The 13,581-nt window shown below is 35.9% G+C and overlaps 3 protein-coding genes across 15 annotated transcripts in view; 1 reads left to right on the top strand and 2 right to left on the bottom strand.

Annotated features, from left to right (window-relative positions):
* LOC105178597 (reticulon-like protein B17) lies at positions 569 to 2,891 on the top strand. Of its 2 annotated transcripts, none has more exons than XM_020699355.1 (9): positions 569 to 1,193; positions 1,286 to 1,445; positions 1,536 to 1,610; positions 1,695 to 1,836; positions 1,925 to 1,994; positions 2,098 to 2,163; positions 2,252 to 2,374; positions 2,529 to 2,590; positions 2,639 to 2,891. In XM_020699355.1, the coding sequence occupies exons 1-9, from the start codon at positions 674 to 676 to the stop codon at positions 2,711 to 2,713; spliced, it is 1,293 nt and encodes a 430-aa protein (XP_020555014.1). In that variant the 5' UTR covers positions 569 to 673; the 3' UTR covers positions 2,714 to 2,891. The 2 variants fall into 2 exon arrangements, with proteins under 2 accessions (XP_020555014.1, XP_020555015.1); XM_020699356.1 differs by having other exon boundaries at positions 570 to 1,193; positions 1,292 to 1,445.
* On the bottom strand, positions 4,400 to 8,130 carry LOC105178474 (protein NUCLEAR FUSION DEFECTIVE 6, chloroplastic/mitochondrial-like). Of its 12 annotated transcripts, none has more exons than XR_002288439.1 (5): positions 7,815 to 8,129; positions 7,583 to 7,704; positions 6,410 to 6,463; positions 5,618 to 5,666; positions 4,400 to 4,834 (listed from the first exon to the last, which is right to left on the bottom strand). XR_002288439.1 is itself a non-coding variant. In XM_020699429.1 (4 exons), exons 1-3 carry the CDS (start codon positions 7,970 to 7,972, stop codon positions 5,647 to 5,649), a joined length of 300 nt encoding a protein of 99 aa, XP_020555088.1. In that variant the 5' UTR covers positions 7,973 to 8,130; the 3' UTR covers positions 4,400 to 4,834; positions 5,618 to 5,646. The 12 variants fall into 12 exon arrangements, 10 of the variants coding, with proteins under 10 accessions (XP_020555088.1, XP_011100251.1, XP_011100257.1 ...); XR_002288440.1 differs by lacking the exon at positions 5,618 to 5,666 and adding an exon at positions 5,278 to 5,327; XM_020699429.1 differs by lacking the exon at positions 6,410 to 6,463 and having other exon boundaries at positions 7,815 to 8,130.
* Positions 11,950 to 13,581, bottom strand: part of LOC105178473 (DDB1- and CUL4-associated factor 13) — a gene marked incomplete in the record, with an annotated part of 8,098 nt that continues 6,466 nt past the window's right edge. The window contains 2 exon segments of the mRNA XM_011101944.2: positions 11,950 to 12,447; positions 12,920 to 13,008. Of these exon segments, the coding sequence (XP_011100246.1) occupies positions 12,285 to 12,447; positions 12,920 to 13,008 (252 nt within the window).

Here is a 13,581-nt window from a genome sequence, read left to right as displayed (position 1 = left end):
AATGGTAGTTTAGTTACAAAAAATATGTTTGGCATGCAATAAGTAAGTAATAAGTCAATCGAAAGTAAATATTAATTTTTACTTGTTAATAACAACAAATTCAGTGAATTTTAAATCTATTTATTGAACAGAAGCAAATTTTTTGAGTATTAGATGTAATTTTTTGAACCACAACAAATTTATGTATAGTTACACCAAATATTACAAAAAGAGAGTGAAATTATCCCTAAATATTATGAAATGGTATAATGATATGTATATTAGTATGATTATTAATTATTAAAATTTTGTAATATAATTATAACATATTCATTAAAAAGAACAAGAAGAAAATAATCCCTTCATAAATTTAGACAATGGGAGACACAAATTACTAGAAATCAGGGCCCAAATCTCCATTTGGGTAAAGGTCAATTTTAACGTTAACGGACCGTTTCCTTCATTACCGTTAAAGTATGGGGTGAGTCAGGTGACCCACTCCCCGCCGTTAATTATTCAAAAAATCCAAAAGGTAGCATCCCCAACGGCTATCTTTGCCTAAGCCCTTCATTCAAATACAAAACTGACAACACGAACGAAACCGAACCTCTCTTCATCCTCAACAAAATCCGACACGAAAATCTTCAAACCCTTCAAGAAATCTAACCACACACACAGCCCATTACATCACACCATGGACTCTACGCCACCCTCTCTCCGGTCGGAGCCCCGGACCCGAACCAAATCCGCCTCAAGACTCTCGAAGCTCCGCCATTACAGCGATCAAGCCGGAGGTGGATCACCCATCCCTCAACTGTCTCTTGAGATAGTCCCTTCCTCCCCCAAAATATCAACTCCATCGCCGGCATCCACTATTTCCCCTAGACCCCCTTACACTCTTCCACTGCAAGAGCTTCTGATGCTCTCGCCTTCCCCTCTTAAAAGATCGAAAGCCCGTCTGGGGGAAAGGCTTGAAATGGCTGATGATGTTGCGGTTGAGGCCTGTGGAGTTAGGAAAAGATGTAAAAGTCGGAGTTCTGCCGCTCCGTCGCCCAGGAGTAGTCGAAGATCCAGGAGGAGGGTGGAGCAGGATATGAGAGAAGAGAGGGAGTCTGTTGCCGGGGAAGAAATCTGGGTTAAGCCAAGAAAGAAGAGGCACAGTGAAAGATCTAGGAAGGATAAATCGATTTCGGTTCCTCCGGTCCTGTCTCTGAGTATGTTTATATCCTGATGTTAGATATTACTCATTGTTGCTGTTCTTGCTTTTTTGTATCTTTTTCTGGGACTAATGGTATTGTAATTGGAGATTTAGGTACAAGTGATGGTGATGGGTGCAATATGGATGCAATTGGGGAGATGGTAAATGATTTAGTTATGTGGAAGGATGTCTCAAAATCAAGCCTTTGGTTTGGTTTTGGATCACTCTGTTTCTTGTCTTCTTGTTTTACCAGGGGTATTAACTTTAGGTACTTCATGTTCTAAGTTTGGTTTTCTTGATGATTTTTAGTTGAGCCTTTCTCGAAGATAGCCTCAAGAACTTGGGTTTGATTTTGCAGCATTTTCTCATTCCTATCTCAAGTGGGGCTTCTGTTCTTGGGAGTGTCATTTTTCTCCAATACCATGCGGCAAAGGTATCTATTTTGGTGTGGCGTTATGCTTGTCAGCATCGTGCTCCCTATCGTTGATTATGCTTGAATTGGTTGGGGAATTCACAGGGACGGCGATGGGATTAGGCGTGAGATTAAGTTGAAAGAAGATGATATTCTGAGAGTCGGCAGATTAGTACTCCCAGCAGCAAATCTTGCAATTTCAAGAATGAGAGAAGTCTTTTCAGGAGAACCAGCAATGACACTTAAAGTACATATTGCTTGAACTATTGTCAGTATTGGTAAATTGCATATTATGATATCCGAATCTAAGTAAATTCCTGAACTTCTTTCACTAGGTGGTTCCGTTCTTGCTTGTCGGAGCAGAGTATGGCCATCTTATTACCCTATGGAGATTATGTGCACTTGGTAAGCTCAGTAGAACTCACCTGTGGATTTCCATATACGTAGGAAACGTCGAAAATCTCATGAGAAATCTTGATGTTTACTGTCCTTTGTTTGAATTTTACAGGTTTTTTTATAAGTTTTACAGCCCCAAAACTCTATTCTGCTTACTCGTCTCAATTATCTAAGAAAGGTCAGTATGATGTGCCCCTCTCTTGTGATCTTGATATGAATGCTGCCGGTTTTTCACTGAAAAAATGTGATATCTTTGAAATGAACAGTTGAACACCTGAAATCTTGGGCATTGAATGCATGGGAAAGCTGCACACACAAAAAGGTCGTGGCTGCATCAGCGGTAACGGCCTTCTGGAATCTGACATCCATCAGAACCCGAATATTTGCTGGTAATCTGGAGAAGAGAACTGAAAATTTCCATTTAATTCATTTGGATGTGAAAAAGTTTCACAGTGATGTAGGAAACGCAAAGCTGTCTGAAGCCTATTTGGTCCTGAAGTTGCGGAAGTCATTAACATGTTTTTCTGGTGTTGTTCCGTGCAGCGTTCTTGTGTCTTGTGATACTTAGATACCGCAGACAACAAACAGAAGCAATGGGGGAGGAAGTGATACTTAGATACCGCAGACAACAAACAGAAGCAATGGGGGATGAAGATGCAGCAGAAGGTAAAGAGGAGCAGCAACAAGAAAAGGCATTAGTTGCAGTGGAAATTGAATCCAAGAACTAACACTTATAACCTAATCTGTATTCTTGAAACCTTATTGTTTTCTCCAACTGAAGAGGGATGAAGTTTTTGTATTTGTCAGGCTGCAACAAATGACCTATAGAACTCAGAATCTGTTATCATGACATGTTTGTATCTAATAATGCTGATGATATATGCTCACTTCTTAATTCATTGATTATATTGATGGAGTTATTTGAAGTGATGGCGTTGAAAGCCATATTCAGTTTCAACTCGGATTTTCTATGCAAATTCCTCATTGCACCTTATATCGACACGCTACATATAAAAAATAGGATTAATTATATTTAAAATCCTATAAAACCACAATATACTTTTTTCAAAAAGTACATTTTAAACCCATCTAAAAAATACACAATTGTACTTTTCTTTCAAGAAACTTTCAAAATTACACCTGCACCCTTTGAGAATTTTATGTTTACAATTGTACCTCTCCCGTTAGGATTTGAAAGAAAATGTTAATATCAACAAAATATTTAAATAAACTTCGAGTTTTACCCTCTATAATTTCTTGACAAAAATACGCTAATAGTATTTTTATACTTATAAGGGGATAAATATTATATATATAAAATCAAAAAGACGTAATTGCAATAAAACATTATTCTAGAATTATTGCAATTAGATAAAAAGTAGTTGTTGATGAAAAAAAACTAACCGTATTGCAATAATTTATAAGGAATGTTGCATGAGGCATAAAATTAAAATTTATGTCTTTTTCTTTTTAGGGCAGCATTTTCTATCTAAATTCTAACACAAAAGGGGTACAATCGTGAACGGAGAATATACGGAGGGAGTGTAAGTGTAATTTCGCATTTTCAAAAAGAGTCTAAGAGTAATTAACCCTAAAAGGTATTTCCTCAAATAAATCAACTCAATACTTGTTACATCTTCTATTTCATTTTACATATATCACATGCATATAATGTTTACGTCATAAATCTTATCTAAAGAAAGATTTTATACACATGGGCTACATATCTTAACAAAATATAAAAGGACACAAATATTGCAATAGAAAATTCTATTCTATGAACAAACACGCTTCCCTATGTCTGTATCAAATGCGACATAGGAAAGTGAATGACTCCTCGAGTAGAAGTTTCCCAATGAACATGGGTTGATGTATGTGAAGTAAAAATGAGATTGGGAGAATGGAATTTTATGGTGGCGTTGCTTTGTTGAAGCTCAAATCTTAGTCATATGAGGATATGTTTTTCTTTGTTAATAATCAATATAGAGTATGGTAGGGCATAAAATTTTATCTATGTTTATTCTAATAAGATCACAGCTCTTTGTTTCACTCTATTCATCAAATGGTCAAATTGAGCTGGAACTTACCCTGAAATCACATCTGCCTACATCCTGAATGGTGATCTTATTTGAATGTCTAGAACAGCAAGGGAAAAAGTTCGTACAGCATCACTGTTCTTTTTTGCTGGTCATTTTTAAACCCAGTCCTGAATCATATAAACTATTTGAGCATTTCTTCCCGCATAGGCGGACTTGTTCTTGCATGTGTTCTTATCCCATAACCCTATAAACTTAGAAACAAATGTCATCATCCTTCTTGCAATGATACCATCATCTGTCTATGTACTCAGTTTCATTACCATACAAAATCACAATGCTTGTTCCCCAAAAATGTTGTACAAACTGCAAAAGTTGTCATTCAAACAGCATGCTCTTCTCATTGTCTTCCTTCATTTGCATAAATCCAGGAAAGACAGACCTAATAAGTTGAAATCAGCATCATTCTTCTCATTCCGAAGTGAAATTGACAAGAAAAGCTCCTAATTAGTCACCAATTTTGAACCTAAATGTGCAGAAAAAGCTTTCATTCTTACATGCCTAACATTATAGTAGTACCAATGCTGACACTAATCAGAAATCAGGTGTCTGAAGCTCTAGCCTGGATGAGAATACATCTAGAACAGGGATGATGATGTCTAGAAGGATTATCTAAAATATTTTACACTTATCCAGAAAATAATTTCTCATGAAAGGGAAACACCAGAACTTCAAAGGAGATCCCAACAACTTGAAAACTCATTACAGCAGTGTCAAGTCAAGAGTAGTACTTCCACTATGCATCATCACAACCTGGCAAAAGCAAGGATGAAACAGTCCATTTCAGTGCTCATGGATTTAACAAGCAGCTGTTTCCTCTTTCTACACGATGATCAAAAGCTTTAATAGGAACCGAAGTTTAAGCCTTCTTATTCTCATTCATAATGCATATGATTTTATACTATGAAGTCAAAAGCATACAAGTTCCTACTCAACTTGACCAAAGCATGAAAACCAAGTATTCCAGTACAAATCTCAAGGAATAGCAAATAAGGAGCCACTAATAAACATATTCTTTTCGGCACATTTGCTGCTCTCAACCCTCGGGCATGTAAGGCTGATTATGGACTTGCAACAGGAAGATTCATGATAATAAATAACAATCTTTCAAGCCCCAAAGCGACGATAAACCAAGATGAAAGTGTTCTTATCTGGTACATAATTAGTCTTCTAGAACCATAATTTAAGATAGGAACCTTGCTGGAGACCTTGAAAGATGGTATCGATCACAGATCATCATTGCAAGCTGATTAATATATGAGAATCAGTACAATACTTTGACGATACTAAGTGCATTGATAGAACATATGTTCAAAAAGATCAGATCAAAAGGCAATGTATGAGCAATTTATCCTTCATATGAGTAAATTTAACAGCCAAAATCAAAAGGACATGATGGTATTCAAACATTATCATAGAAAGATCAACATTTAATAGTTCCTCTAGGTCTACACGCAATGTAGCGGCCCTTCTCCAGCTCAATCAAAACTTTTCTTCACTTTCCACGACCAGTGTTAGAAAGAAGAGTTTTCTTACAATAAATATTCCTTGCCTTCCAAAGTTCATCACACATCATCATTGCAAGCTGGTCGAATAATGATAAAATGTAAGTCTCGATCAAGATAGATGTTGCTAAGAAGTTTTCTACTATATTAATGACTCCCACACCTATGTGGAATCCTAATCCAGAGAAGATTCATATTACCAGCTCGTAAAGCACACTACTGTAAAATTTACTCATACTTGGGAAATATAGCAAGTGTTGGAAGAAAGTCTGTATGCAAAAAGAAGAATTTAGACATCTATAGTAGTTATGAAAACAAATATAAGTAAAAGAAACTCTAAAAAATGAGAGTTCATTCAATCTGTTGATCTACAGAAAATTGAACTAAGTATTTATTAATGTATAAATAGCCCGAACATGTCAATTCAATTTAAAGCACTGTCTTCTTTCAGGGAAGTTCTAGAAAGAAGGAATCAAAGTAATTCCTCTTTGCTTCACCATCTTCATCTAGTCTTCTCAAGGCCTACAACAGGAAGATTGAAGAAGGGGCTTCTTTATCAAAATGAGAAAAAATATATCTGGACAGAGACATCTTATGGGCTTCACATTAAATAAGGATGAAAAAGCAAACAAGAAACGCAGACGGCATACACGTTTATCCATTTTCAGAACCACAACCTCTCAATCCATCAGAAGAAAAGATCATCAAAGGACTAGGAGGATATACAAGGAAACATCAGCTACTAGACTGGGTTAGTCCTATAAATATACAAGGGTGTCAATGCTTCAGGTGACAGGCACTCTCGAACGAAAAACTAACTCACCGAGATATGAAAGGAGGACAGGGTCAGCAAAGAGGGCTCTACGTCGCTAGATACCTAAATCAAGAATGAAAAGCCATTGGTTAGGTAACCCATCAGCATTTACCAATTTTAAGTAGCTGTATAGAAAAGCAAGACTATAAAGAGATCTCACTGAACACAGAGTGGTTTTAGGAGAAGGATGTACGTAAGAAGGAAGCATTAGAGTCATACAAGCGCAGATAATTATAGAAATACAGGACAGCTGATGAACTCTCTGATCAAACTTCCTCCTATTTGAAAGAATAAGCAGAGGAAAAGAAGACAACACAGGAAGTACAGTGTATATGGTGGTTCTTGGTCTAGCTAATGGTTAGAGGAAAGCTTCGTTCCAACACAAGAATGAATTGATATTCAAGTAATTTGTTCTAAGAGCAAGCCAAGCAGCAATTTGACCGCTGCTGATCGGGATGAGGCAGTACTTTTGATCGGATTGTTGTGTGCCCTATCCAGTACTTTTAAATTCACGAATCCTTCTCTAACAACTTCTGTAGCAAGCTGGAATCTTTATTTATGAAACAGAAGAGAACCTCCAACTCCTCGGTGACCATAATTGTATAAATAAATAAGTGATGTGCTTTTTGTTTTTTAACTTAATTTTCTTCTGCTATTCCGCCTCAGACTTCAGCCACATAGTCAAGCAGCAACAGCAATGATACATCACAAACAACAGAGTTCTGAAGCAGAGGTCCAAGCATCTCTGAGTAACTATAGCAGAGTGCCACAGATAAAATAATAAACCATCTATCCTGAAATTATTTCTACATTAACTCCTTTTCCAGAATATCCCACCCAAAAAAATACCTATATTTCATTTCACTTAACATAAGGATGTGCAATAATTAACCCTTAACCAATACTTTTGATGCTAATATGGACAAGATATTTAAAGATTTCATCTTTTTGAAACTCTTAAATAGTTCATGAAGAAGCAAATGACCCGTAAATATTGGGACGGGTAAGAATGTATATGAACACCCTACGCATACAAATTAAACAACAAGACTCGCGTTCACTATAAGCTGATGCGATATCACTAATAATTACCCTAACAATTCACTAAATAAAAGCCAAAAACTCAAGAAAAAAATGAAACAAGTTCTTTGAAAATAAAAGTAAAATTTCATATGAAAGTACCTTCAGCAAGCCAGCCAAACCCGCAGCGAGAGACGGTGAGCATTGATGTCATCAACGCTGAGGCAGTAGCGGTGTGGTACGGCTGCATCGACTCCAGGCACGCACTCATTTCAACGGGAGACCTTTCAGATTAATTCAACAATGAAAAAAGTAAATTAAAAAATTAACTCGCAGCACCATATGAGTGAACGGCTAAACCAAAGCAATTTGACGTGTAGAGGACTAGAGATACCGTAGGATGCGATTAGCGAGTACCGGAGCTCTGGCTGGGAGGCGGAAGGGCGAGGAGCGAGCAGATTTTGCTTGAGATGCAAGCCTCGTGGCGGCGTTACGGACGGTTGACGACCGGAAAACGGATCTGGCGGCGGTTGATGCGGCGGCAATAGCCATTTCTGAATTTTAAATTTTCTTTTCTCTAAATTTTGGAGGTGAAGAGTGGAGTTGAAAGCTGTGTAAAAGATGAAAGGGTTTTTGGGAGCTAAACCCTACCCACAATGCAGTGTTTGGTTGGCGATTCCGAAATGAACGGGTCTTGTTTTTTGGCCCAATTTTGGAGTATTGGGGATGCAGGTGGGTTATTGTAAATATTTATTTCGACTATGGATTTAATCTAATTATGAGTAAAATAATATTTTATTTACTCATGGAAATTTTAATTGATTTTTTTTAAATTAAATTACTTTTTTTTTAAAATTATAATGCATCAATATTAATAAAATTTATAAATATGCAATTAGAAGAACATATATAAAGAGATATTTTTTAAAATTAAAAAAAAAATTATTCTTTTGGGCATGAGTTCAATAACAAATCAAATATACCATCTAAATTTGTTACATAAAATTTCAAAATCAATCCAAATTTTAAATTGACCAAGATATGAAATATAGTCTAAGATGTTCTGATTAAAAATATCACGTAAGAATATGTTTGATGCGTATTAGAATCCATCCACATTACAAGGGTCAAAGGATCTCTGCAAAAATTTTAAGATCAAAGAATAAAAAACTTATAAAATAAATTTTAGCATTTCAATGCTTAAATCAGTAATGTTTTTACTGAAGACATAAAAGACAAAACTTAAATCCATGTGAGAACAATGATTGAGTATGATGGCAAAGAGATAAAACTCGTGTAGAATGCAGAAAGAGAGATAAAAGTAGCTTAGAGATTGAGAGAGAATGAGAGTTAAAGTGTGATGGAATGTGTTACCAAAGTGATTGCATAGAGTATCAATTTATTGACATTCATAAAGCAAGATCTAAAGAGTAGTTAGGGCAAATAATATGTTATTGGATAGTTGCATATATTAATTAAACAACAGAAAAAAGAAAAAAAAGGTTTAAAATTTGAACTTCTCTAGAAAGAATTATGATCATGTGAAGAGGTCTTGCAAGGTCAATTCGAGATTATGTTGTTTGCTGCTTAAAGAGTTGATTCTAATCAGTTCTCTTGGAGTTAATATGAGATCTTTTAGTATGATGCATCATAAGATGTTAACGACCTACATGACGTGTCATTCCCTGCTGGATGCTAACTCATCCTGTTGGATTGTATTTATTTCTCGAACCTGCAAGTTAGTGAAAAAGGAGAAGCTTATGGGTTTTATACTTTGCCCTTGGCATATTAAGACTTGGCCTGTAAGGTTGCTCAGTAAGGCCCACTTCTTTGTTCCCATAGTGCAAGACTTGATTTCAGACTACTGAAGTAGGAAGAGGTGCTCCTGCAAAAGAGAAAGAAGTTTACATCTAGGCTTATTAACCAGGGAATGTCCTGCTATCCTGTTTCATCCTGTTGTATTGACTGAAGGAGAATTTTGTTGGCTGAGGAGAAGCCACATTGGCGCGCAGATTTGGGGGAGGGGGTGGGTCCGTGCATATCCGCAAAAAAAGGGTTTAGTGATAATTACAAAAAATATAGGGATGGGATGGACCTGGTGGTGCACGGAAGGCACGCACTCAATAATTGGTGGAGAGGGGACTAGTAGGAGAGAGGAGTGCATATCATGTGGAGATGGAATTGCGTGGTTGTCTGATATTAAAAGCATCTTGTTTTTTGTCATTTCACAAGCCTTTTGCAATCTGAGTAAGTTGTTTTCTCCTTCTCCTTCTTCCTTTCTCTTTTTCAAAACAATTTCTCAGCGATCTAAAATTTCCTTTAGCAGGTTCTAACTTTTTTAGGATTTTTTTCGATTATCCTTTGCTCTTTCACCACTTGTGCAAGTAAGACTCCATGTTTTCTTCTGCTTGTTTTTATTTTTGAAAGAAACATATCATAGTATTAATGAGAAAGTGATTAATGAAATAATGATAGACCAGAGGTTTTTCTAAAGAGGAGGGAGAGAGCTAGGAGGAAGGGAATAGTAAGAAGGAAAAGAAAAGAAAGAAGTTAGAGGATAGGTTAGTAGGATTGGGGGTTGAGTTCTTCAGAGTTTACCGAACCCGCTTTTTCGAGGTTGATGCTATGATCATTAGGGAGAAGTATGGGATACCTGTTGAATTCGTGATATATTTCCGATGCTTGCCCTAATTTTCCTCCCGAGGGATTTTTGTATTTTTATTTGGCCTAGTTGGAGGCTGGTTTATGCTTTCCTATTCCTGAGTTTTTTTCTTTTTTTTTTTTTTAATGTGGTTGTTTTGTTTAACATCCCCTAACTCTGTTACTTTTCAAATCTTTCAGTCCACTATTTAGATTTTACATCTTGATGATAGCTTGAGGGAAACCCCCTCTGCCGCTCAATTTCACTCTTTTCCTGCTCAAGAAGGCAAGTTCAGGCCCTTCTCACTTCACTATCCCGGAGGATACTCGGTTTCTTCCCACGAAGTCCTCCATGAAGGAGTGGAAATGCCATTTCTTCTACATCTCTTCCCCCATATCTTGGAGATTTCCTCCTATGTGGATTTCAGCCCCTCCCTGAACAACTCAAATATTCTATTCATAATCACCCTACTGGCTCTTTTGCCAAGCGCATACTGTTGAAGAGTCCTCCATTGACCCCAGCCACCTCTGCATCCACTGATGATACATAGTATGCAGTCTATTTTACTGTTTATAAACTTATGTTAAATTTTGGTGATTTACTGCTTGATTAAAAAAAATTCTTTTTATTTTGGGTTAATTACTGTTAGACCCGCTATAAAAATGCATAATTATACTTTTTTTCAAAGAATTTTTAAAAAATTATATTTACACTCTCTTGTAAAAGTACATAAAATTTCAAATCTACCCCTCATGTAACATTTCAATGTAGTAATTTTGTACTTATAACGGGAGAAATGAAATAATGTAACCTCACTCCATATATATCTGTGGACATATATTACGTATTTTTATTCCTTTATAAGTACAAAAATATACAAGTGAATGTTCAATGAGAGGCAAAAGTAGACTTATGTAATTTGTTTGCTAACGTCAGCATTTTTGTCCAAATATTAACAAAAAGAGTCAGGTGTAAATAGAGAATTTCTGGAGGGCATGTAAGTGTAATTCCACAATTTTTTTGAAGAAAGTATAATTTCACATTTTCGAAAAGGGTCTAAATGTAGTTAACCCTTCTATTTTTGTATAACTGAATGATATAAAATTTAAATTACTATCATATTTTAACAATGTATATTCACGACCGTTCTCATTTTACTTTTAGAAAATAACACATTATTATTTGTTTTATTAGTATTAATAACTTATATAACTTGAGGAGTATTTATATACATTATATATTTTTAGTAAATTTGTTACTATTAAACTAATAGAAGATGCATAATAAAGATATTATGAAGTCATATATTCATAATATTAAATTAAAATATTATAGCATATATACCTTTTATAATTTATATAATAATATTATATAATTACAATTAAGAAATACTTATTGAGAAAAAAAGTAAAAAGCGCCGATGAATTCGAGCTTGACTCGATGAGAAACAAGCTCGAACTCGAATTCTTCATATATATACTTCATGTTCGAACTTAAGATAAAAATTTCAAGTTTGTGCTCAACTCGATTGCACCCCCGACTCTTAGCACGACATCGTCGAACCTCGCCCCAACAGAGTGCAGTGACGATAACACCAAGCTATTTACATGCCCAGACCAGAAGTGAAGGCACCAGTTTACCATTCTGTTGCTCAAGAGCCTTTATCAAATTGGAAATTAAACTTCTACCCATCTTGACGATAAATTATAAATTATCATATAATGCAAATAAGATTAAATTCATTTTATGACATCATTACATTGCCCTCCTATATTTCTGAATCCATATAGGTAACAGCATCAAATCATCCCCCAACGCATCGATGCAAGCTAGGATGTAACACACTTGGCTCAGGCCCAGTTTTGCTATAGTCCAACAACACTGCTTATATGGTTCAGAACTGTTTTCGATTTTGTTATTTACTTAAATTTGGCGCATAATTATGGCCATGTCCTTGTATCACCGAACATAAAAGGGAAGATCCAACTAATTATAGAATTAATGCACCCTAGGCTATGTCACTATGTCAAAAGTTCTCTCTCATTGTAAATAATTCTACTTGGTATAAACAGCAGTAAAACAATGCATACACAAGCAATACACTGCTGCAATTACATCTGACAAATAGAAGAGAAGAAAGCATTGAACTTCTATGGTGAATCGTCTTCTGGGTATATGGCTCTCATATACTTCACGCGGCTAAAAGAAAGGGAAAAGAAGAAATCACTCAACTTCTTTGATGATTCTTCGTTTGCGTAATGCCTCCTTTGGCATACTTCCTGGGGCACTATGTGCTCTCCTCCTCTCGGTTCTCTTTCTTTCAGCTTCAGTCATAATACGCCTGAGAGAAGCTGCTTTATATATTGCTTTGGGCAAGTGTCTGTGCCTGTAATGTGACAAATAAAGGACGAAATGCTCAGATAAGATCTTTAAATACACTAAAGAAGAAGAAATGCAACACACCACCCCCGACGATGGAAGTGAACTTTGAATAAATTGATGATATACATAGTAGTCAAGCACAAGCTTAAAATGCCAAGGCACCCCATTGATGATATACATTACAATCATGTTGTCTCAATTTCCCAAAGTCAAGGACCAGATATCGAAATTGAGGGCATCTTTGTTGCTGGAAGAAGTAAAAAAGTAACATCTTTTCATCCTTACAACTTGTCCTAGCATAACATTCAGTTTCAGAAAGAGCAGTATGGAGATGTCTCTATATTCAGTAAAGTTATTTCAGTCCAATTCTACTTTAATGATTGGACGAATTCGTCACTTGAATCTAATAGAAATTTGTTAAGGCCATCCATCCAATCTGTCAAGCAGAAACTTAAAAGTTCAATAAACTCAAGTACCTGATAATGCGCTTAACCTCAGGAAGATGCTTGTAACGATTCTTGACAGCCTCCAAATATTCATGCTTCTTACGCTCTCTTGGCAAAAGCTGCAAAGGTAGCAAAGATTGATTATAACAGAGTCGACGGGATGAAAGTATTGGCTTGCACCTCATGCAAAAACAAGAACACAAGTTAGCAACACTTTAATTAACTAATTTGGCTTACTTGATTTTCAACATTCAAAAAAATTCAAAACCAGCTCTATGCAACAATATCCAATCATAAAGTTTGCCCAACACCTAAAGCACCCCCTTTGCCTCCTCTTCCCACATAACAAAACAGAAGAAAACGAAACAAAAGAAGTGTCGTTGCTCTACACAACAAGAAAACTTACAAGAGAATTTTATTCATTTAACAGTGAATATATACATTTCATAGACATGATATTAGATTCTGCACAAAGTGACATACGTGCGACAGTCAAAAAGTTCCATCTGTTCACTATCCTTTTGTTCATCTGTTTCTCTTCAATTGTCTATATAACCAACTGGCATCTTTGGATGGCTCCAGAAACAAAACAACACAGCTCATCACAAAAATCCAAACTAAAAGAAAAGAAGAGAAAAATTGTATTACAAGTCCTTTCTAGCTACAACTAAGGACAGCAGCAGGAAGATACT

Source organism: Sesamum indicum, linkage group LG16 (assembly GCF_000512975.1).
Source record: "Sesamum indicum cultivar Zhongzhi No. 13 linkage group LG16, S_indicum_v1.0, whole genome shotgun sequence".
Lineage (NCBI taxonomy): Eukaryota > Viridiplantae > Streptophyta > Magnoliopsida > Lamiales > Pedaliaceae > Sesamum > Sesamum indicum.
This window is presented reverse-complemented; position numbering and strand designations above follow the sequence as displayed.

Coding starts and splice junctions, on each gene's coding strand:
- LOC105178597 (XM_020699355.1), top strand. CDS start 674: ATGGACTCTACGCCACCCTCTCTCCGGTCGGAGCCCCGGACCCGAACC. Junction 1,837..1,924: donor AACCAGCAATGACACTTAAA/GTACATATTGCT, acceptor TTCTTTCACTAG/GTGGTTCCGTTCTTGCTTGT. Junction 2,591..2,638: donor CAGAAGCAATGGGGGAGGAA/GTGATACTTAGA, acceptor ATGGGGGATGAA/GATGCAGCAGAAGGTAAAGA.
- LOC105178474 (XM_020699429.1), bottom strand. CDS start 7,972: ATGGCTATTGCCGCCGCATCAACCGCCGCCAGATCCGTTTTCCGGTCG. Junction 7,705..7,814: donor CTCGCTAATCGCATCCTACG/GTATCTCTAGTC, acceptor TTAATCTGAAAG/GTCTCCCGTTGAAATGAGTG. Junction 5,667..7,582: donor GTTTGGCTGGCTTGCTGAAG/GTACTTTCATAT, acceptor TTATTCGACCAG/CTTGCAATGATGATGTGTGA.